Source organism: Myxine glutinosa, chromosome 7 (genome assembly GCF_964187855.1).
Source record: "Myxine glutinosa chromosome 7, kmMyxGlut1.1, whole genome shotgun sequence".
Classification (NCBI taxonomy): domain Eukaryota; kingdom Metazoa; phylum Chordata; class Myxini; order Myxiniformes; family Myxinidae; genus Myxine; species Myxine glutinosa.
Window position 1 is genome coordinate 49,031,857 of NC_136267.1, and position 25,112 is coordinate 49,056,968.

General features: G+C 46.5%; 1 protein-coding gene across 6 annotated transcripts in view; it reads right to left on the bottom strand.

Moving 5' to 3' along the window:
- Positions 1-25,112, bottom strand: part of TTLL1 (TTL family tubulin polyglutamylase complex subunit L1) — a 45,997-nt gene that overhangs the window by 11,317 nt on the left and 9,568 nt on the right. For all 6 annotated transcript variants that reach the window (XM_068122270.2, XM_068122271.2, XM_068122272.2 and 3 more), the window contains exons 2-5: positions 23,028-23,145; positions 19,883-20,091; positions 17,056-17,236; positions 11,799-11,936 (exon numbers count right to left, since the gene is read on the bottom strand). In XM_068122270.2, the coding sequence (XP_067978371.2) occupies positions 11,799-11,936; positions 17,056-17,236; positions 19,883-20,091; positions 23,028-23,145 (646 nt within the window). The remainder of the gene's footprint in view (positions 1-11,798; positions 11,937-17,055; positions 17,237-19,882; positions 20,092-23,027; positions 23,146-25,112) is intronic.

Consider the following 25,112-nt stretch of genomic DNA (forward strand, 5'->3'; position numbering starts at 1 on the left):
GTGAACATCAGGATATAGATGGCAAATATAAAGGTGAACATCAGGATATAATAATAATAATAATAATACATTTATTTTATATAGCGCTTTTCAAGAAGCCCAAAGGTGCTTTGACAGAGTACAAAAACCAAGTGCAAAAAGACAAAAATCAATAGGTAAATAATCAAAGCAAAAGGAATAGTGGGGCAACTTAGCATAACAATTGTGCATTTTGTGAGGAAAGCACCAAATTTGGCACACTAGTAGACTATCATATTATGAAAAGATCTGGATATTGGGCCATCTCAAATTCAGAGATTAGATTTTTGCAAGATTTCGATTCGATTGGGATCGAAGAGAACACCTTCTTCGTCTTCTGTACAGTGAAGTTGCCAGCCCTGAATTCTCTGGCTACATCTGGGTGCTTCATTGGGAGTGCAACCATGTCCCTCAGGTGAACAGGGATCCACCTGGCATAGTGTGTGTGGTCTAAGGCATGGTACCACGGGACCAGTTCCGTCAGGGCATCAAGGTACATCGTGAATGAAGCCTGCCGCAGAGAACGCACGTAGACCAGTACCAACATCTCTAGTTCCAGCACAGTTGCCCAGTACTGAAAGTTGGGAATGTCTTCTCCTCTCTGGTGACACCGGTCTTCGAACTCAGGCAGGTCTTCTGCATCATCAGCATATGTCATACAGTGGCGTTCATACGCACGGTGTTGCAGGATGTGCAGTGCCGCTGCAGTGATTTGATGAGCTCTTCTTGTGCGGGTGACGTGGGCAGCTCGCAGGAAGGAGTCGGCCGTCCCTGGCGTTGCAATCTCAGCTTGCAAATCTGCAAAATCTGCAAATCTTGCAAAAATCAAATCTCTGAATCTGAGATGGCCCAATATCCAGATCTTTTCATAATATTGTCGCGTAACCGTGATTAACACCACAGTTACGGATGACCGATTTGCGAGACTTTAACTCCCGAGGCGAACACTCAATGGCGGACTCAAGTTCAACACCAACGCGCGGAATGGCGGGCCGCAGCGAAGGCTCCGCAACCTTATCTATTAAAATCAAACACCCAGGAAAACTGCGTTCAGATATTATGTACAAAAAGTAATATAAGGGTTTATTAGGAAAAGTAAAGCCAGTGAAAAAGCCCGCCGGTAAATCTAATAACTCTAATAAACCTAAATCGGGACGTCCCCACACGACTGACAGCAAACACAAACGAGGGAGATTAATCACGAAAATAACACGTCCCGTCGTTCAAAATATACGCGGAGATCGGGCTTATCTGTCTTTGTCGTCTTGTATTGTTGGTGTCCAGCACCGCTCCTTCCGGCCCGATCGCACACCACGAGGCCCCTCGCTCCAAGCACCACGCGTCCGACGCAGGCCAGCGGCTCCACTTGACCAGGGACAGGAAGGACTCCTTTCAACTCCACTCGACTCGACGCGGGAGTGCTGGCAGCCAAGTGCCAACGAACTGCTCAGTGCCAACTGGGTGTGCTCTCGTGTGTCTCCTGCGACTCCCTACAACCCGAACTGCACTCGAACTGCGACTGGAATGGCGTGTCCTCTCCAACTCTCCACCACCGCTCAACTCTCTGGTGCCTGCCTGCGTCTGCCACGAAATCAACTCAACTCCTGAAAATGGCGTCCGACCGTCGCCTATATTGGTGGCCGATGACGTCACATTGCGCACTCCTCAGCCAATCAAAGCCTCCCGCGACTCCTGACATCTCCCCCGTTACGCGACCCTGCGGTCCTGGCATAACACGTGCCGGCCAGGTTTTTAGGCCTTTGGAGGTGTACACGGTGGCGGCCAATTGTGGTGGTGTTTTTGACCTGGTTTCCTGTCAATTTAATACGAAGTCCTTGTCAGGGAAAGGGGATTATTTAATGTTGCGCTAAGGACCTAACTAATGTTTATGTGGTTTGCAGTGCCATAAAGGACAAAGGTTTGATTACTAGGTGATACTCACAGGGGCGTTACCTTTAATCCCTCACTATTTAACACTCGAATCTCCAGGTAGATCCACACTCATACATCTTACCCCGACAACCGCCTGAACATCAATAACTTATTACATGTAGAGTCCCTGTCACGACAGCCGAATACCTACCTATTCAGATCTACCTAGCTCTAGATGTTGCATTACCAAATTCATAACACAGCCCCCCCCCTGGAACCGTAGCTCCTGCAAGGTTCACCGCAGGGCTACCATTCCAGCCTTAACACTTACTGTCACACACTTAATTAACCTATGAAATAAATCAGGAAGGGCTGTGGGAAGTGAGTCGGACTACCTACCTACACTTCCTTAACATGCTGAACCCCTTAACCATCATGCAAGTATGTACATCTTCTTCGTTGTTCCTGTGGAGGGAGGAAACAACAACACACAACACTAACTTAACCACAAAACTTAACCATCTTTCCAAAACTCAAAACTCTAACCTTTGTACATACCCCGGTCTACAGACCGCGTCCCCCGGTGGATGCCACAAGACTCAACCTTACCTGCGGGGCCATCCCCAATGCATCCCCCTAAATTTTCCACGGCCCTGTCCAGATGTTACAGGTGAGTGACACGGCTCGGTGGATTTCGCCCACATTCATGCTACACAGACCCCTTAACCACTCATTCTCATTCCATAGGTCATCAAGGCATTTCAAAAATCAATAAGGTTCTTCTTCAATACACCCCCCTGCAGGACCATGGCATTGATGTCATTCACGTGTGTGTGCATTCCTCAACTAGGCAGCGGGGAGGTACCGCACAAAAGATGGTGGGGGCGCATCAGGCTGTGGTGCCCGCAGTCCCAAAAACAAGTCAACCGACTTACAAGTTCATTGCCCCCCCCCCTTTACCTCTTGGCCCCATGACAGCCCAACAGCCCCTTTCCGCCGTTACCTCGCCGGTGAGGGTCTCCACACACACCAGGCTCCTTTGCCTCCTGCTTTCGCGCAGCAACACGGGTCACCGGGGGACTTCCTCACCCCGCGGCGCCCAACCAGACCCTCCACCGACGAGCTCCAATTTCCAGTTACCACCGGCTGCCAGGGGTAATTGCCGCAGAGGGGGGCCCGCAGGCATCGCTCCTCAGAGCTTGCTCTGTACCTGCGGACACACACACCTTCCCCACCCACAAGACCCCAAAACACACTTCCTCCCCCACTGCCATTCAATTCTCCACACAACTCAGCACAATTCAGTACAATTCCATAGATGGTGTAAAAGGTGTTACAAGGCTTGCCATGGCCTGCTACATGTGAAATCCCCCCAGTTCACATTTAAACCATCACATCTTCCCAAAAGTACATTTCCAAAAGCACAATTATCGCCCCTCATTATCTCCAATAATCATCACTCACTCTCCAGGTTCCACTCTCACGACCACATCAAAACACCTAACCACAATACAAAAACATACGCCACCCACAAGACACTGTGGCTCCCATTCCATCCCCTCACCGGCCATGTCATCACTCTCACCCGCCTCCCAACTCCAAATTACATGTCCCCAATTTCCCAAAGCAAATCCTGAAGCCTGGGACAGTACTCCTCAAAACACTCACCTCAAGTGCAGGTAGTTGCAGGTTGGTCAGGTTCAAAGTGCAATCCACCCATACAATTCCCCAAATTTCACATTGGGCCTACCAAATCCTTCCAAATTTCTCTTTTGTCCCCACTACACTGGCAGGTATGTGGATCCGCATCCAACGGTGATCATCACTACACAACTACCTGTGGCCACGACAGCTCTGCACCTCTACCGTGCAAGGGTCACCGGGACAAGGTGAGCAGTCAAAACGCCAACATGGCCCATGAGTGTCCATAAGGGTGCGACCCACCATCCATCCTTCAGCCCCCCTGCGAGGAACACAGCTGCAGCAGCCCCAGCTGGCCAATGTGGTGAGCACTTGCTGCCACAACACACACTACCGCACACACAACCTCGGCCCTGGGGGGCACGGTCGCAGTGCGTGGCATCCCTACAGCCACGTCCCCTGCACCTCCCCATCATCCCCCAGTCCGACTACAGAACTGCAGCCCCCCCCCAGTGCTCACCCACACTTGACCACACCAAGGTCCAGTCAACAGCCATGCTCCACCAGGAGACCCACCCAGAAGACATGGTCCACACACCTCGGACACGCACGGCACCACGTTGACCCTCAGGCTACACAACTACATCCCCATCATCCCGCGTCCCAAATATCAGCACAGTTGCCCCCGCAACCAGTTGAAAGCTGTGTCTTGCTACCCTATTAATTTAATCACAGCCTCCAACACTTTGGTCTACACACCTGGATCAATAATGGCGTCACTATACAGTGTCCACCATGGCATTTCACAATCCACCCTTAAATTTGCATCTAACCCACAGATTACCCATGCCAACCATTTGTCACATTTCACTCACCTCACCAAAGAAGGATGCTTTGCCATACACATGCCAGCCGAGCATGGCCCATATGCTCGGCTCGTCGTTACACATCTCCCGATTCACATCCCCATGGCTCTCTTCCCAACCCGAGAGTCCATAAATCACAACGGAGCATCTGTGGAAGGTCGCTCACACCATCACGTTCCACAGATGCCCCAATGGTTGTCCGGCAGGCTATCTCCATCCCTGTCCATTCGGTTTGACCCGCGTCCATAGACCAACCACCATGCCAGGTCACCACATGCTGGTTGTCCCAGAGTCTCAGGGAGAGGGTGTCAGGTCGCATGCCCGGGTGATCACTACATCAGGCCCAAGCTGGCCATCTGCGGTGCCACCACCAAAGCGCGACCCACAACACCTCCCCCTAGTGGTCCTCAATATTTGCCATCCCAGGCTTGAGAAACCACCTCGGACCTCCCTGGAGGTCTTAACCCCCACCAGGGTCCGGTGACCCTGCCGGCCCGAGCCACCAGCTCGGACGGCGCCCCGACGGACAAGGGACGCCACACTCCACCAGACCCCCCGTGGGACCCAGGTCGTACCTCGACACCCAAGGCTGGACCCCACGTCCAAATCTCGCCATCACAGCCCCCCAGCTGGCCGGCATACCCAAATTTTGAAAGGGGCAACTTTTGCCCGAGGCCATCACCCATGACCTCTCCATGTCCAAATCCCGCAGCCCGGGGACCAATCCCCACCATGGCTGCTCCAAATCAATTTCCCATTGTAATTTTATTTTACATTTTATTTTACAAATTTTCATTCCCATTGCCAACCCGCAGCTGCAGGGAACAACCTCTACCACCGGTTGTTCTGCCCCTCCCTGCAGTTGATCCAAATTCCCTACAGGGACCAAATCTCCAGAAGCTCTATCTCCCGATCCTCCAAGATCCAAATCCAGCCCGGAGCCAACACACTCCCCCAACTGGTTGTCCAATTTTGGAGCCTCTGTTTCCAAATAGCAGTGTACAGTGAGCGTCCCCTCGGTCATTCCAACCACCTCCTCGGACCAACTCACCTCTTCCCCCAGACTCCTTTGGGCCTGAACAAGCTCTACCTCCATGGGACTGTCACAGGTCTCCAGCCGCTGGATCAAATCATCCTCATCATCATCATTAGAAATCATTCCTGGCCCCGCCAGGCTTTGATCAATATCCCCAATAAATACCCGGTCCGGCTCTATCGCATGGACCCCCAAAAACTCTACCCCCTCTTGCTCCGCACCACCGCCCTGGTGCTGCACAATTCCAAATTCATCCCCCGGTTGGGGTGTTGTGACATCCACACGGTCCCGATAAACAACCAGGCCAGAATGTGGGAAACATTCCCCATTACAACTCTCACATTCCAAATTTCCTTCCCCGCTCACCTGTGGACTCTCCACGTTTACCTGCAGGCATTCCCCCTCTACCTGTACACATTCCTCATCCACCTGTGGACATTCCCCATCCACCTGTGGACATTCCCCATCCACCTGTGGACCTGCGGTCTCCCCATTTACTTCAATTGCCATTCCCTGTGCAATTCCCAATTTTGCCATTCCCGGCTCCTGAGCCCCCCTTTTTTCACTCCGAGCCCTCGCTTCGTCCCTCCTTGCCCCCAATTTTTCACTCCGAGCCCTCGCTTCGTCCCTCATTACCTCCATTTGGTTCTCCAATCGCTCCCTCTGAGCCCTCATGTCTCCCCGAATTTCTGCAAGGTTTCGCTCACCCTCGGCCCTCTGAGCATTTATTAAATTTACTATGGTCTGGAGATCTATCGGGGCCGTCCCAGCGGCGGGGAAAGTTCCAACGCTATCCTCCTTATCCCCCATTTCCGGCTCACTCCCGACGCTGACGGAGGCCTCGCTGCGTACTTCCATCTCGTCAATTTCCGACATCCGCTTTCCGGAAGATTGTTTCCCGCGCGCGTATTTATTTTAATAATTCCAGTAACACAATTTAAATTTGACGAAGACGCGATATCGCGCTCCGTATGCCCAATTGATTACTAAATTTCTCCGCCTCGCCTATAACAATTTTGCGTTCGAACGTCGGGCGCAATGTACGCCCGACCGTGTCGATGTCGCCCCGCGGACAAAAAAATTTGTCCGACCGTGTCGATGTCTCGCCGCGGACAAAAAAAATTTGTCCGACGGGTTCAAATCCCACTCCTGACACCACTTGTCGCGTAACCGTGATTAACACCACAGTTACGGATGACCGATTTGCGAGACTTTAACTCCCGAGGCGAACACTCAATGGCGGACTCAAGTTCAACACCAACGCGCGGAATGGCGGGCCGCAGCGAAGGCTCCGCAACCTTATCTATTAAAATCAAACACCCAGGAAAACTGCGTTCAGATATTATGTACAAAAAGTAATATAAGGGTTTATTAGGAAAAGTAAAGCCAGTGAAAAAGCCCGCCGGTAAATCTAATAACTCTAATAAACCTAAATCGGGACGTCCCCACACGACTGACAGCAAACACAAACGAGGGAGATTAATCACGAAAATAACACGTCCCGTCGTTCAAAATATACGCGGAGATCGGGCTTATCTGTCTTTGTCGTCTTGTATTGTTGGTGTCCAGCACCGCTCCTTCCGGCCCGATCGCACACCACGAGGCCCCTCGCTCCAAGCACCACGCGTCCGACGCAGGCCAGCGGCTCCACTTGACCAGGGACAGGAAGGACTCCTTTCAACTCCACTCGACTCGACGCGGGAGTGCTGGCAGCCAAGTGCCAACGAACTGCTCAGTGCCAACTGGGTGTGCTCTCGTGTGTCTCCTGCGACTCCCTACAACCCGAACTGCACTCGAACTGCGACTGGAATGGCGTGTCCTCTCCAACTCTCCACCACCGCTCAACTCTCTGGTGCCTGCCTGCGTCTGCCACGAAATCAACTCAACTCCTGAAAATGGCGTCCGACCGTCGCCTATATTGGTGGCCGATGACGTCACATTGCGCACTCCTCAGCCAATCAAAGCCTCCCGCGACTCCTGACATCTCCCCCGTTACGCGACCCTGCGGTCCTGGCATAACACGTGCCGGCCAGGTTTTTAGGCCTTTGGAGGTGTACACGGTGGCGGCCAATTGTGGTGGTGTTTTTGACCTGGTTTCCTGTCAATTTAATACGAAGTCCTTGTCAGGGAAAGGGGATTATTTAATGTTGCGCTAAGGACCTAACTAATGTTTATGTGGTTTGCAGTGCCATAAAGGACAAAGGTTTGATTACTAGGTGATACTCACAGGGGCGTTACCTTTAATCCCTCACTATTTAACACTCGAATCTCCAGGTAGATCCACACTCATACATCTTACCCCGACAACCGCCTGAACATCAATAACTTATTACATGTAGAGTCCCTGTCACGACAGCCGAATACCTACCTATTCAGATCTACCTAGCTCTAGATGTTGCATTACCAAATTCATAACAATATGATAGTCTACTAGTGTGCCAAATTTGGTGCTTTCCTCACAAAATGCACAATTGTTATGCTATATTTAGCTTATCTGCCGGACTAGAAGGAGAAGAGATAGTCAGGGGTTAAATGCTGTGGGTTAAATGTTGAATGCAGTGTTGAACAGGTGGGTCTTGAGTGATGTTTTGAATGTGGTGAGTGAGGAGGAGTCTCTGATGGTTTGAGGTAGTGAGTTCCAGAGGGTGGGAGCAGCGATGGAGAAGGCCCTGTCCCCCCAGGATCTGAATTTGGTCCGGATGGGGGGGGGGGGTCAGGAGGTTGGTACCAGCAGAGCGGAGGTTGCGGGTGGGAGTGTGTCTGGAGAGGAGGTCAGTCAGGTAGGATGGGGCCAGGTTATGGAGGGCTTTGTAGGTCAAGAGGAGGATTTTGTACTGGATTCTCTGGGGGATGGGGAGCCAGTGAAGGTTATAAAGGACGGGGGTGATGTGGTCACGGGTCTGGAAATGGGTGAGTAGACGGGCAGCGGAGTTCTGAATGTATTGGAGTTTATTGATGATTGTTGAGGGTGAACCATAGAGGAGGCTGTTGCAGTAGTCCAGGCGGGAGGTGATGAAGGCGTGGATGAGGGTTTCTGCAGCCGTGGAGGAGAGGGATGGACGGAGACGGGCGATGTTTTTCAGGTGAAAGAAGGCTGTCTTTGTGATCTGTTTAGTGTATTTGTCGAAGGAGAGGGTTTGGTCAAAGATGACGCCAAGATTCCGGATGTGAGAGGAGGTGGATACTGGGAAACCGTCGATGTTGAGGGCAAAGTTATGGGTGGATTTGGTGAGTGTTTTTTGGCCAATGATGATTATTTCAGATTTATCATAGTTAAGTTTGAGGAAGTTTATTTGAAGCCAGGATTTTATTTCAGTGATGCAGTTTGTCAGGATAGAGTGGGTGGCGGTGGAGATTGACTTTGTGGAGATGAAAAGCTGGATGTCATCGGCGAAGCAGTGGAATTGGAGACCATGACGGTGGATTAAGTGACCAAGGGGGGACAGGTACAGGATGAAGAGGAGGGGGCCAAGAACTGAACCTTGGGGGACACCTTGGGGGAGGGGAGCAGTGGGGGATTTGCAGTTATTGATGGAGATGAACTGACGTCTGTCAGAGAGGTATGATTTAATCCAAGAGAGGGCAGTGCCGGTAATGTTAAAGGTGGTTTCAAGTCGGGTGAGGAGGATGGTGTGATTGATGGTGTCAAAGGGGGCGCTGAGGTCGAGGAGGATGAGAATGTTGACGTTGCCAGCGTCAGAGGAGAGGAGAAGGTCGTTGGTGATTTTGAGGAGAGCAGTTTCAGTACTGTGGTTGGAGCGGAATCCGGATTGGAATGTTTCATACAGGTCATTGGCAGAGAGGTGATGTTTGAGTTGAGTGGCTACAGCGCGTTCCAAAACTTTTGACAGAAAGGGTAGGTTGGAGATGGGTCTGAAGTTATTTAGGGTGTCAGGGTTTAGTCCAGGTTTTTTCAGAATGGGGGTAACAGCAGCAATTTTGAGGGATGGTGGGACGATGCCTGTAGACAGGGAGGAGTTTATTGTTGCAGTGATAAGTGGAGAGAGAGCAGGAAGGGAGGCCTTGACAAAGCTGGAGGGGATGGGGTCAAGAGTGCAGGTGGCAGTTTTCATTCCTATGAGGAGTTCAGAGAGGTCAGTAGGGGAGACTGGGGAGAACTGAGACAGGGGTTGGCAGGATAAGGGGGGGCAGGTGGTTTGAGGGGGAGCGGGTGCGTTGGTGGTTAAGCTGTTGTCGATGTTGTCAATTTTGCTTTGGAAGAATGAAAGGAAGGAGATGCAGTTGTCTACTGTGAATGACTGGGTGGTGGTGTTCAGGGGGCGGAGGAGTTTGTTTATTGTCGAGAAGAGTGCTTTTGGGTTTCCAGAGCCAGAGTGGATAATTTGAGAGTAGTAGGCGGAGCGGACGCGGGAGAGGGCATCTTTGTAGTGCTGTATGTGGTCCTTGTAGGCCTGGGAGTGAATTGTGAGACCTGTTTTATTGCGGAGTCTTTCAAGTTGGCGAGCACGAGTTTTCATCAGGCGGAGTTCAGGGGTAAACCAGGGAGCAGAATGGGTGAAAGAAACTGATAATGATATACTGATAATGGGTGAAAGGATATAGATGGCAAACATAAAGGTGATCAGGATATAGATGGCAAACATAAAGGTGAGCATCAGGATATAGGTGGCAAACATAAAGGTGATCAGGATATAGATGGCAAACATAAAGGTGAGCATCAGGATCTAGGTGGCAAACAAAGGTGAGCATCAGGATATAGGTGGCAAACATAAAGGTGAGCATCAGGATATAGGTGGCAAATATAAAGGTGAGCATCTGGATAGAGATGGCAAACATAAAGGTGAGCATCAGGATCTAGCTGGCAAACATAAAGGTGAACATCAGGATATAGGTGGCAAACATAAATGTGAGCATCAGGATATAGATGGCAAATATAAAGGTGAGCATCAGGATATAGGTGGCAAATATAAAGGTGAGCATCAGGATATAGATGGCAAACATAAAGGTGAGCATCAGGATCTAGTTGGCAAACATAAAGGTGAACATCAGGATATAGATGGCAAACATAAAGGTGAGCATCAGGATATAGATGGCAAACATAAAGGTGAGCATCGGGATATAGATGGCAAACATAAAGGTGAGCATCAGGATATAGATGGCAAACATAAAGGTGAGCATCAGGATATAGGTGGCAAACATAAAGGTGAGCATCAGGATATAGATGGCAAACATAAAGGTGAGCATCAGGATATAGATGGCAAACATAAAGGTGAGCATCGGGATATAGATGGCAAACATAAAGGTGAGCATCAGGATATAGATGGCAAACATAAAGGTGAGCATCAGGATATAGATGGCAAACATAAAGGTGAGCATCGGGATATAGATGGCAAACATAAAGGTGAGCATCAGGATATAGATGGCAAACATAAAGGTGAGCATCAGGATATAGGTGGCAAACATAAAGGTGAGCATCAGGATATAGATGGCAAACATAAAGGTGAGCATCAGGATATAGATGGCAAACATAAAGGTGAGCATCGGGATATAGATGGCAAACATAAAGGTGAGCATCAGGATATAGATAGCAAACATAAAGGTGAGCATCAGGATATAGGTGGCAAACATAAAGGTGAGCATCAGGATCTAGGTGGCAAACATCAAGGTGAGCATCAGGATGAGGAGGGGGAGGGGGGTGGTGACAAAGCTTCTTCTTCTTCTGGAGCTCTTCTTTTTTGTATGCAACACAAGACTATGGGGTATTGGGGTAGCCTAATTGGCTGAGGGCACAGCTGTTTCACTAATGCAATTCCCTCTGCTGGTTAGGGCAGGAATTAGGAATTTGCTCATGGTGCCGGCGATAACTTGCCTACTCTTCACAAAGGAAACCATGGGGTCTTTAACATCCACCAATTAATGCTGGCAGATGGGATGCCCGTTTAACCCTAGACAGGTGTATTACATTAGTCCAACAGAATGGTACAGCAGAGGTAACAAACTTTCCTTTGACCTGTCTGGGTTCAATCCCGTCTTATTGGAGCTTTGCAGGCGGGGCGGCGGGGCATTGCATCACAAGGTGCGTCATCCCTCGCATGAACTTTAAGCTGGGTGTCCCTACTACTAGCATTGACTGGTGGATGCTATAGATTCCACGGTGTGTTTCCTTACTTATTGTAAATTGTGATCTTTACTTGTTGAAGGTGCTTTTTGCTTCACTTTAGTGAAGAATGAGTGCCAGGAAGCACGTGGAGATGACAAAACAATAATCCGGTGTCAAATTAGAATAAAGTTGACGAAGAAGGAATAACATCGAGATGAAGAGGCTATATAGAAAATACTGTCGTATACTGGATGGAAGAAGACGTAACTGAAATAAAGTGTAAGGAGTGGGAGCTACTTCTGACATGTAGGCTTTGAGAGGTCTATAAGACGTGACCAGGACGTAGAGTCGAAGGTCGAATTTCTTTCCTCCGATGAGCAGTGGCCGATCAATGTACACGGAGATCACGTATGGTTCCTTGATGCCCCCTGGCATCTGTGGTCTGCATTCATTTTGGAAAGATAAAATAACACAAGTAAGAGGTTCGTGGCTCTAACTTCAATGACCGAGTCCAAATTACTACTCAGTTTGTACTTTACGTAATTTTTGTCTCTTGTAGAACTCTGGAGAATGAGCACCCTCTGCTGCATTCTGTGTAACTCGCGTATTACCCATAGGGCGATTGTATCACCACCACTCTAACCACACCACAGTGATGCACGCACACCCATCCACACACAATTACATTTTCCGGCAAGTGACCTCACACATGCAATTCTGACAACTCAACAAAAAAGCCTCAACCTCCCCCTCCCAACTGTCCCATCCTCCTCTTCCTTCTGCTCCCCTATCATGCTATCATCAGCTTCACAGAATCCCATCACAATTTTAAGAGAAGATAGTCAGAAATAATAGCAAACATGCGTAACCTCCACAGTAAAAGTGCTGCTTGAGAGAAAGGGTAATTCGAAATGATTATAAAGGGTAAATTCAAAAGAGTTTTTCTATAGGATTCTAAAGTAGTTTTTAGATTCTAAAGAGGGTCATTAGCCAGTGTGGCAGCTACATTCAAATGTAAGGTGTGCACAGAGGGAGCTGCAGATGGAGGAAATGTTGAGTTGGATCTTGGAGACGGCGTGAAGCTGGAAGGTGTGAAAACATTTTGTTACCTCGGAGACATGCTCAATGGAGAAGGTGGATCAGACTCGGCAACGGTTGCTGGAGTGAGATGTGCATGGAAGAAGTTTGGGGAACTGAGTGGCGTGCTGATGAGGAGGGGAGTGTCGTTGAAGCTGAAGGGAAAGGTGTATGCTGCATGTGTGAGAAGTGTTATGATTTATGGGAGCGAGACATGGGTAATGAACGTAGAGCAGCAACGAAGGCTGGAAAGGGTGGAAATGCGAATGGTTCGGTGGATGTGCGGAGTATCGTTGAGAGAGAGGTAGACAAATGATGAATTGCGAAAGATCATGGGAATATTGCCTGTGATTGATGCTGTGAAGAGGAACAGGTTGAGATGGTTTGGTCATGTATTGAGGAAGGATGAAAGTGACTGGTTGAGAAGAGTGATGGAAGTTAATGTAGAAGGAAGTAGAGGACGGGGAAGACCGAGAAAGACTTGGCGAAAGATGGTCGAAGAAGAAATGCGGGCAAGGGGGTTAACAAGGAGAGATGCAGAAAATAGGGCAAAATGGAGAAGATCGTCATGGGGACCACAAGGCTAACCCCCGCTCTAGCAGGGAAAATGGCCTTAAAATGCATGTTGTTGTTGTTGTTGTTGTATAGGATTCTAAAGGGTGTTTCCAAATGGTTCCTAAATTGGCGGCTGTAGTTTATAAATTTTGGGTGGAGTCAGGAGAACTGTTCAACCAATGGGTGGAACTCATACGCGCACACACACAGCTCCTTTTAAAGTATATATACAAATCTTTAGTGTCTTTAGGGATTTGTTAAAGGGTTCTAAAATGGCAAGTGGAGTTATCATCGTGGAATTTCGTTTTCACATTGCAGTCTTGTTTTGGCCTTTGCTTTTATCCATCTTTGCTCCAGCATGGTTCTGTAGCATATTGCAAAATTATCGGAAAGGTAAGAAACATATGCAGGATTATCAATACCTAACAGATTTGATTTCTAATGGGGTGTTCATTCGTTTTTGGCAACAAGCACGGCTCGGACTCTGTCATACCATTGTACCAACTATTGGTGGACATCGGGTTCTTATGGCTAGATCTGTCAACAAGTTGGCCCTCTTTCCCTTTTATGGGCCTCCTGTCAAACTTGGTATATGACCTGTTGTCTTCCATGATCTCCTAAGGACATTACCTACAGGGTGTCCCATCAGTCCCTTTATCTCTGAACCTTTTCCTACTATTATAGGGTGAGCAGAATAAAGGAATACTTATCCATATATTTATTGGCACAAGTATGGACTGTAATACAGAGATTAACTGATTCGTTGCATTCAACGAGTGAAAGGTCGAAGGTCATGTGCCCTTTGAAAAATCATTATGCAAACCATAATCTGAGTTAAGAGCATCTGATGTTGTCTGTCTTCTACTTATCTCTCTTTTTTTTCGCTGTCTCTCTGTGTCTCTCTGTGTGTCTCTGTCTCTCTGTGTGTCTCTGTGTCTCTCTGTGTGTCTCTATGTCTCTCTGTGTTTCTCTGTGTGTCTCTGTCTGTGTGTCTCTGTCTCCGTGTCTCTGTGTCTCTGTGTCTCTGTGTCTCTGTGTATCTGTGTCTCTGTGTATCTGTGTCTCTGTGTCTCTGTGTCTCTGTGTGTCTCTGTGTATCTGTGTCTCTGTCTCTCTGTGTCTCTGTCTCTCTGTGTGTCTCTGTGTCTCTCTGTGTTTCTCTGTGTCTCTCTGTGTTTCTCTGTGTGTCTCTGTCTGTGTGTCTCTGTCTCTGTGTCTCTGTCTCTCTGTGTCTCTGTCTCTCTGTGTCTCTGTGTATCTGTGTCTCTGTGTCTCTGTGTGTCTGTGTGTCTCTGTGTATCTGTGTTTCTGTCTCTCTGTGTCTCTGTCTCTCTGTGTGTCTCTGTGTCTCTCTGTGTGTCTCTGTGTCTCTCTGTGTTTCTCTGTGTGTCTCTGTCTGTGTGTCTCTGTCTCTGTGTCTCTGTCTCTGTCTCTGTGTCTCTGTCTCTCTCTCTCTCTCTCTCTCTCTCTCTCTCTCTCTCTCTCTCTGTCTCTCTGTCTCTCTGTCTCTCTGTCTCTCTGTGTGTCTCTGTCTCTCTGTGTGTCTCTGTGTCTCTCTGTGTGTCTCTGTGTCTCTCTGTGTTTCTCTGTGTGTCTCTGTCTGTGTGTCTCTGTCTCTGTGTCTCTGTCTCTCTGTGTCTCTGTCTCTCTGTGTCTCTGTGTATCTGTGTCTCTGTGTATCTGTGTCTCTGTGTCTCTGTGTCTCTGTGTGTCTGTGTATCTGTCTTTCTGTTTCTCTGTCTCTCTGTTTCTCTGTCTCTCTGTGTCTCTGTGTATCTGTGTCTCTGTGTCTCTGTGTCTCTGTGTGTCTCTGTGTATCTGTGTTTCTGTCTTTCTGTTTCTCTGTCTCTCTGTTTCTCTGTCTCTCTGTGTCTCTGTGTATCTGTGTCTCTGTGTCTCTGTGTCTCTGTGTGTCTCTGTGTATCTGTGTTTCTGTCTCTCTGTGTCTCTGTCTCTCTTTCCGCGTTTGAGATTTGTGGAGTAACTGCTGAAGGCTAGGTCCATTGTTGCTCTTCTTTGCTTGATCTGTGTTTCTTTCTCTTCTACATCTTTCATTAGCTTAAAAAAAAAAAATTGTCATGATTTAAACAGGAAGTATGTCATTAGTGTTTACAGGAAGGGGAATTTCAATATAAATAGAGGGCCTGTATATTGATTTGTGTGCTGGTGAATTGCTGTGTACATTCTGTTGTTAGGTTAGGGTAGGTCATGTTAGGTTAAGGTAGGTTAGGTGTGGTTAGGTTTAGGTTAGGTTAGGTTGTGTGTGCGTGTGTGTGTTAGGCATGATTTATTTGTTTATTTATCCTCCATCTCTCCTTTCTTTCCTTCTCGTTTTTTGTCTATGGAGGTGTGAATCTTGTAAATATTTTGTCGGGTTCACCTGACTGCACCTGGATGAGTTTGAGGGTAGAGTAAGAGTTGAAACCTGAATCCTATCCAGGTTTCTCCGGACTCTATCTTTGTCTTTTTTGTTCCTCCTGATACCCCAGTGCTGCATTTGTTCAGTTATTTGATCAAGTGATCTTTCCTTTTCATGTGACCTTTAATTGAGACCAAACCTAAGTGGGCCTTTCGATTTTATAGTTTCACATATTTTCAGGGTCTTTGTGAAATCTGGCTTGAAAGTCGTCAAACGACTTGCTCAGGAGTTTTCTAGTCTGATTACATTCATGCACCCAATGACTCATCACTAACTGCTCTTCTAATGTAAAGGGACACTGGTAACTCGTATCTTGCGTCATCTTCAAAAACCCTTACCCCGACAACAAAAAAACCCTTGTTAACGTGGGGCTAAAGGGGATTACGGGACACCCTGTAAAATTGACTTACGAAGATCCAAAGTGATGGAAATATTTCAAGCCTCTGGCACCCAAAACTATTCCACCCCCATCTATTACCTCATCGTACTGCATTTGATTACAACACCTGATGTGATTCATCACCACCCGATTCTTGATAAACACGGCATGATCACCTAATTCAACAGTTTCAACAAACTTTATAAAACACATGTTGCTTTTCATTATGGGGAAAATATGCCAGCACAGGTTTGGGAGAGTTGATTTCAAGTTCGGGTGTACTGGCACAACAATTTTGGTGAAAAGGTGTGTGTTTAGTACCTGCCAAAGCTCTACAACTAAATCCAGTCCGTGCGTTCAAAGGTCATGCCCTCATGTTAACATGTCACACGTAAACATAAAGGATCGCTGTGTGTCGATGACTTGTACCATTTTTTTAGCTGTTAAAATTGCCCCTTGCAGAACAGCTGTTGAGGTTGCTCGTTGAGTTGTTACCTTCGCAAAAGCGGAAGGTTATGTTTTGATCGCTGTGTATTTATTTGTATGTCTGTGTGTGTGTGTGTATGTTATTCGCATAACTCAAAAAGTATTTAACCGAATTGCATGAAATTTGGTGGGATGATTGGTTATTATACGGGACACATTTGATTAGATTTTGGGAGCAATCGGGTCAAAGGTCAAGGTCAAGGTCACGAAAAGGTCAAAATCGTATTTTTACCATAGCGCGGTCAATTTTTATCCAATTGGCATGCAACTAATGCCAAAATGTTCAGAATTCAATGCCCGATCTTGTGATATACGACATGACCCAGTGAAGACATTACCCTTGTTAGCGGTTGGGGGTCAAAGGTCAGGGGGGTCACGACCTTGCAAAATGTGCGTTTTTTGTCATAACTCGGTCAATTCTTATCCGATTTGCATGAAATCAGCACCAAACTGTTCACTGTTCTGTTCCCTACACTCCCATGCCAAGTACAGAACAGTAGCTGCGGCGAAGGTATGCGCTCTACCGAGTGCCCGTTCTAGTTTAGCTTTGCTTCACACCGGTATGGAAACTTTAAAAAAGAGAACTTCCTCTATTTCTCCCCATTTAGCAATGTCAAAACATTTCCGGCCTATTGGTAAACTCACGTGGGTACCTTCCCTTCCCGTGCCCATTTGCGCACATGCGACAGACGTGTCACAAGGAAGATTCCTTGGCCCTGTGCGCGACCACAAGGCTTCGCAATCCACGTGCTGTGTGGGCTTTTCCGGAACTCTTCCACAAATAGACTGTAGTCCCCAGGAAGCAGGAAGGTCACAGGAACAAAATCTAAGTCGGATAAGAAGCACAAACCATCCAAGATCGAATTTTAGTGTGACGTAATGCTTACCATGATGTAAAGCATGAAGAGCTGACACTATATTCACAACACTGTCCCTGTCCCTTTAAAAAGTCATTACGCGATTCTAATGATGATGCTCCCACCAGGGTAGGCCACGATGAAAATGTTAGTGTTCTTAAAGTCAGAATTGTGCTGTGATAGATCCATGAGACTTTTGAGGGCACAACTTTGTTAGTTGCATGCAACCTTCCATTGCAATATAAACACCAAGGCATGACTTCTCAGAAACCAAGAAAACATCAACAGAAGTTGTAAAGCGTAAATGTAGAAAAAGGTAGAGTAAGGTGTAGCTATATATAGCATGTTATGCTGTGTAATCTTGTGTAACATTCTTCAAAACGGACTTTAGGATGTCTCTTCTATGCTATTTTAAATACAAACAATATCTCAAAGTATCTTTTGCAGCAGTAAGCTATTGGGCTCATCATAGTCATGAGTTATGGAAACACGAGCGATACGCATGGAGGAGTTACAAACACCAAAGTAATTCCAATTAAATTGTGAATGCATTGTTGGTACAATAGAATATCACAGAAAAATATACAAGATAAGGAAATATTGTAACAGCCGCGGGTCAATTCCGGTTTCCGTGTGCGAATCCCGAGAGTCACGTCAGGTGAGTCTGCAGTCCCAGAACGGATCATGGCCTTTCCACCCCCAATACCGTACCCATGGGATCACCTATAGCCACCTACAGTGCATTCAGAAAGTATTCAGACCCCTTCACTTTTTTCACATTTTGTTATGTTGCAGCCTTATGCTGAAATCGTTTAAATTCATTTTTTCCCTCATCAATCTACACTCAATACCCCATAATGACATAGAGAAAACAGGATTTTAGAAAGTTTTGCAAATTTATTAAAAAGAAAAAACTGAAATATCACATTTACATAAGTATTCAGACCCTTTGCTATGACACTTGAAATTTAGCTGAGGTGCCTCCCATTTCTCTTCATCATCTTTGAGATGTTTCTACACCTAGTTTGGAGTCCACCTGTGGTAAATTCAATTGATTGGACATGATTTGGAAAGGCACACACCTGTCTATGTAAGGTCTCACACCTGACGCTGCATATCAGAGCAAAAACCAAGCTATGAGGTCGAAGGAACTGCCTGCAGAGCTCAGAGACAGGATTGTGTCGAGGCACAGATCTGAGGAAGCCTACAAAAAAAATTCTGCTACATTGAAGGTTCCCAAGAGCACAGTGGCCTCCATAATTCTTAAATGGAAGAAGTTCGGAACAACCAGGACTCTTCCTAGAGCTGGCCGCCCGGCCAAACTGAGCAATCGGGGGAGAAGGGCCTTGGTAAGAGAGGTGACCAAGAACCCGATGGTCACTCTGGCTGAGCTCCAGAGATCCTGTGTGGAGATGGGAGAAACTTCCAGAAGGACAACCATCACTGCAACACTCCACCGATCTGGGCTTTATGGCAGAGTGGCCAGAACACACCGCTAAAGGCAGAATCTCTAAGCTTTTCTTCGCGCTCGCGCGACGCCCATGTCATCGGGCCACTTCACTCCGGGGGGTGGGGGGGGAGCGTGGCTTGCCGGTCCCGTCCCTGGTCCAACAAACCATTGCAGCTCCACCTCTCCTAGGTGGTCCTTTGCCTTTGGTGTCCATTGGAGTGTGAATAGCTTGGCCAGCTGATGTTATAAATGTTAGGGATAGCCACAGAGGGTATTACAAACAGGGGAAATTATCCTGCATCCCTACTACTTATTAACACGGCATCACTCCTCGTATGATGCACATTTAAACACAACCTTCGGCTACATTTCCCCTATTTATTACATCGAAATGCTCCTACACGTCACATGGTCCATACTATTTCTATCAATCCTACCTTTCCCACGGTATTCTCTTACCTACCCCCATAAACTTAACAATATATATGTGTAAATATCACAGATGCTTAGGGTAATATTACATTAATATTCACCTATTGAAAACTAATCAAGCCTGGTGTTTGCTTCGCGGTTAAGGTGCTGGCTTGGGATCCTCGGATCCTGGGTTGGAATCCCAGCTGATTGCTGAATTAATGCCAGGGGGGTTGACTCAGCCTGTCATCCTTCCGAGGTCGACAAATTGAGGACGAGTTCACTGGTAATTCCCTGTGTGTCGTAAGAGGCGACTAACAGGGTTGGCGGCAGGAAGGGCATCTGGCCGTAAAACATTGCTTCAAAAAGGGGACCATGGTACCCAAAAAAGGCCAACCCCCACTCTGCGGGGAAAAAATGGCCTCTAAAGGCGGTTCTATTGAAAACTAATCATAGGAAACAAGATGTGTGGATAAACATGCAAACAATGGACTAACAAGTGAAGAAACAAGCAATAACAAAGAGTGGTGGAACAATGGATTAAATGTTGGAACAATGGAAAAATTTACAGTTTGTACCGTTTGCTGATCGGAGTATGCTAACTGATGTGGGAAGCAAACAGAAGCTGACATTTCAGACAAATTAAGCCTTCATTGGAGCAAAGGACTGGTGCACTGTATTGCGTGGTGTTGTAGTGTTATGTTGTAGGTTGTGTGGGATTGTAGGTCGCATAGTAAAGCACTTTGCAACACACCCAAGTGTACATAGTGTCCATCATGATCGCGCTCTGCCAATGGATTGCCTTCTCGTTCAAGCTCTCGCCGATAGCGTTTTATGTTTTTCACCATCAGGTCTTTGCGTGTCAACTCGTAGTGGTTTGGAAAGTGATTAACCAGCTGGTCATCGGCCAGGCGGTGCCCACTTTCAACACTGAACAGTGCACGGGTGCTCTGTATGCTTGCCCTACAAAGAAATGGGGGGAAAGCAATAGAATATCTCTCCTAATAAATAATAATCACTAGGGGCAGTGTGCAAGCCAGCATTTTAACCTTTAGCCTTGGACACATCTTCCTCTATTGAGAAATGCCTTTCATTCAAGAAATGGTTTAAAAAACTAGATTATTATAGAAAACCTAAACACATGTACTTTTACCCAAAGATCAAATTACAAGGTTATGAAAAATCATGAAAATCTTGTCAAAACAAGCATTTACCCTGGCCTAAAAGGGGAACCCAAATGCTCAGACCACCTTGATGCTAATCTCTCCCTTGACACCGTATAAGTAACGTCGCACCAGGAAGGCGACCACCACTTCCGTATTGTGCACATGAAAAACCAAAAAAACTTTGCACCTTTAATTCTCTGAAACCACTGCATGGAATAAATTGAAAGGTGGCTCATTGCAAAGTATTCCCCATGGGGAATAACATATGTTAATGATGATGTCATAGGTGTGTTTATTATGACATCATAAATCGACAAGTAGAACGCTTGATCCGATCAGTATGAAATATCTTGAGTGTGATCGAGGAAGAAATTGGTCGAGAAACTTTTTTGATGACGTTTTAGCGGTTGCCGAAGACGATAAGAAGAGGCCATTTCGTTGGGTACAAAAGGTAGTTTATTGTACAGAAATCTCCAGCAACTGCTCACGAACGGAAGTTGTAACGGCTTATATAAAACAAGCACCCTCTTCGGAGGGCGTGGCTCCAACAGCCGCGCGTGCGTCACGACGACACAACCAAACGCCCGTGTGTGTGGGTTAGAACAAACCCATCGTAATGGTAACCGTCACATGCGGATAAGTGAATAAGGTAACCGCGACATGTGCATAAGGTAACCACTACAACGTCATCGGTCACGTGGTTCGGCAGCCATATTTTTTATGGCATAGCCCTTAGGGCAATGCCGTCTGGAACAGCGTTTGGCTCTCTGTCCGGTGGATGTATGCCCCTCACAACGTCCACCAATCAGAGCTGAGGATCTGATCACATGACAGTGGAACAGTAGATTCTCCACTCAGCAGATCCAAGCCTGGCTACGCTGTTGTTAAACTACCAGTCTTGTTTTAAATGCACAACCAGATATTGGATTTGCTTACTTCTCCGACTGGTGTCAAATAAAACAAATCTTATAAGCACGTTGTCCTTGGGGTTATTACTTGCAAAATCGAAGATTTTTCAAGTATATTGGTCGGTTGTGTTTGTGGTTCTGTCTGTCTGTCTGTCTGTCTGTCTGTCTGTTTGTCTGTTTGTCTGTTTGTCTGTTTGTCACCGGCCTACAGGTCACAATTTTCAACCGATCTTCACGAAACTTCACCAAATGGTAGAGTTGGTCAAAAGCAAGAAGCCTATTGTTTTGGGGTCAATAGGTCAAAAGGTCAACATAGGCCAAAGGTCATCAACTTTGGCCACATTTCTAAAATCCTCAATTTTCATCCAATTGACTTGAAATTTGAAGAGGACTTGCATATCTGGTCACTGAATTCAACCACCAAGTATTCCTGAGGTCAACATAGGCCAAATGGTCAACATAGGCCAAAATTCTAAAATCCTCAATTTTCATCCAATTGACTTGAAATTTGAAGAGGACTTGCATTTCTGGTCACTGAATTCAACCACCAAGTATTCTTGAGGTCAACATAGGCCAAAAGGTCAACATAGGCCAAAAGGTCAACATAGGCCAAAAGGTCAACATAGGCCAAATTTCTAAAATCCTCAATTTTCATCCAATTGACTTGAAATTTGAAGAGGACTTGCATATCTGGTCACTGAATTCAACCACGTATTATATTTTAGGTAAACACAGACCAAAAGGTCAACATAGGCCAAATTTCTAAAATCACCAATTTTCATTTGATTGACTTGAACTTCTAAGAGGATTTATATATATGGTCACTGAATTCAACCACCATCTATTTTTGAGGGCAATAGGCCAAAAGGTCAACATAGGCCAAATTTTTTATATCCTCAATTTTCATCCAATTGACTTGAAAATTGAACCGCATTTGCACATTGAGTCACTAAATAGGGAAACTAACTATTTTTGAGGTCAAAAGGTCAAAGGTCAACCCAAGGTCAACCTTCCAAAATCATCACTTTTCATCCTGTTGACACGAGCTTTGATCAAGATTGTAAATTTTTCATCTTCATGAAATGGACAATTTGCTGTATCATTGGAATGGTTTGAAATGGGTGTACCGTATCCCTGCGCATCGTAAGAGCGTGACCAAGGGTTGGCGTCAGGAAGGGCATCCGGCCATAAAAACATTGCCTCAAACAGGGAACCATGATTGTCATGGGGCCCGCAAGGCTAACCCCCGCTCTAGCTGGGAAAATGTCCTTAAGACGATCATTCATTGGAAAACTTTTGGGGGAGTGGGGGGGGGGGCGGACTTTGCAAGTATCGTGCTACGCATGACGTCTTCTTGTTTATTTATTTATTTAACGTTATTTTAGCTCAACCTTTTCCTTTTCCTTTTCCTGTGAATAACTGTGTTTCTATTTGGTTTTATTCTCGCTTCGACTGATTCACTCCCGTTCATCCACGTGTGGGTAAATGGGGTTTTATCTGGCAACCATAAATGTCAGTTTGTACTTTCATGCGCCTGATATGTGAAATTCTGCCAGTGTTTGTTTAGCATCATACTAACGATCATATTAATTCAACGGATTAGGATAAAAAAAACACCTCCGAACTGCTCGGTTATCTTCGTGAGTGTAATTACTCGGGTATGATAGATGGTTGCCACTAATTTGGGTTTCCAGACATTTTCTATAATTCAGCGGCTTCCGTGCACAGGACGGATACACGGACATACATATCCTGCTTGATAAGGGGCCTATACTTTCAACCACATCAACAACCAACTGTAAAATGTCATGTTTCCCCAACTTACCAGTATATATTCCAATCTCCATCGGTTTCCACTCTCTGCCAGCCTCGATTTTCCAAGTTATTAATCAAAACAGACTTCTCAATATCTGTAGCCCACTTCAGTCGTTTGGACATTGCACCTGCAAATGGCACAAGTAGAATATTACTGTTAATACTCAAGTGCTGTTTAAAAGTTTCAATTGCGGAATAACAAGAAAAGTAAAAGGTTTACAGTTTGTACCGAGTGCTGGTTCTTAAAAGAGCGATTTATATTCTTTACCCCTTAAAAATAACTCCAAAGCAAAAGAAAAATTGCCCCTCATCACACGTACAAAAGATTGCCTCCAACATAAGGATTTTTTTGTTTGTTTGTTTAAAGTCTTATGATTACATCAGTATGATTCTACATGCTGCCATGTCTCCCAGCAACCATTGCAATTGGTTTAAAATAACTTTATTCGGGGTAGTATACTGCTTTATTCCAACAGGTGAGTGCCCAGGGGTATTGCCCCCACTTTTTTTTCTTTGAGAAAACACCGATGAGAGCACATGAGATATCTCTCTCTCTGTCTCTATCTCTGTCTCTGTCTCTGTCTCTGTCTCTATCTCTGTCTCTATCTCTCTCTCTCTATCTCTCTCTCTCTCTCTCTCTCTCTGTGTCTCTCTCTCTGTGTCTCTCTCTCTCTCTCTGTCTGTCTCTGTCTCTCTCCCTTTCTCTCCACCTGAACATATACATATATATATACACACACACATATACACACACATATATACACACATATATACACACATATATATTTATATATATATATATATATATATATACAGTATATATAAATATATATATATAAATATATATATACAGTATATATAAATATATTGTTGCGGTTTTGAGTTTTGGTAACAGTTTGTATAATAAACGTTAAATTTCCCCCTCATAGCTAGTCACACAAACAACACGTAGCCTCGCGATAGTGCAGTTATCTCTTAGTATTTGTGAGAATAGTCCTTTACTGTGTTAGTTCTGCATTGAGTAGAGTAAGGAGAATAGGTCCTGCTCCTACTTCCATTGCCTTATCCCGCCTCCATCGCCTTACGTCTCTTTGTGCTGCCTTTGGCTTTTTGGCGCGAATTAACACGAGGCCGGCCTGGAGGGTCGGGGCGGGACCGAATGAGGGCGGCAGAGAAGCTGACGGTAAGCGCGAGCCACCAATCAGGGCTCACAGGGTGTGGCGGCAGCACTGCGTCACAGGGCGTGGTTGGAAGGTTCGAGAAGGTTCGAGAAGGATCGGGGCGTGTAGATATAAGCGGTCGCACAAAGCCCCCAGGAGAATGTTGAGTTCCAGGCGCGCGGTGAGCAGTGGAGTTCGAGCAGCAATTGAGGTACGAGGACTGAATTGGCATTGAGCGGAGAAAGACGCGCATGCACCAGGATACGCGCTCATATGAAAGTGACGCTCGGTTGAGCTTGAAGCCGAGCCGCGTATAGTGCATTTAGTTACGCGAGTGATAACGCGCTGTGTAACCGCCAGCCACGCTGAGAGACGCGTACTTTTTCCTTCCTACCTCATCGGCTGCCTTTTGTTCGGGAGATGCGCTATGAGGATCCTTCCACCGCCTGCTTGCCTTCTTCGCGGGATGTGCTGTGACCGAGGAGAGCCGGACGGGGCCGTTCCTGGACGACCAAGTCGGCGCGTTTGGCCTGAACATCAACCTGCCTGCAATTCCCTGTGTGAGAGTGACGGGCCCGAGTCCAGGAGTTAAGAATAAGACTGTTTAAGTTCTGCTCTGTGTCTCTGCTTCTACCGATCCTTGTACATACGTGTAAATAATAATTAAACCTGTGTTCTTCCTTCCATTCGATCGTTCTTGTGATTTCCTCATTGACTAAGCGTGTACGAGTATAATCGCTCGAATCGGGGTCCAATATTTAACGGTGACTGCACTGACCACGTGGTACGCAATCCGCTCGGTGTACTAAAATCACACGTCGCTCATGCGAGGCTTGCTTCCCCGCTTCAGTGGCGGCGCAGGGATTTAGGTACGAGCGAGACTTGGTCCCGAAACCCTACCTTGCATTTGCCCGGAAGATGCGTTTCAAGTCTCT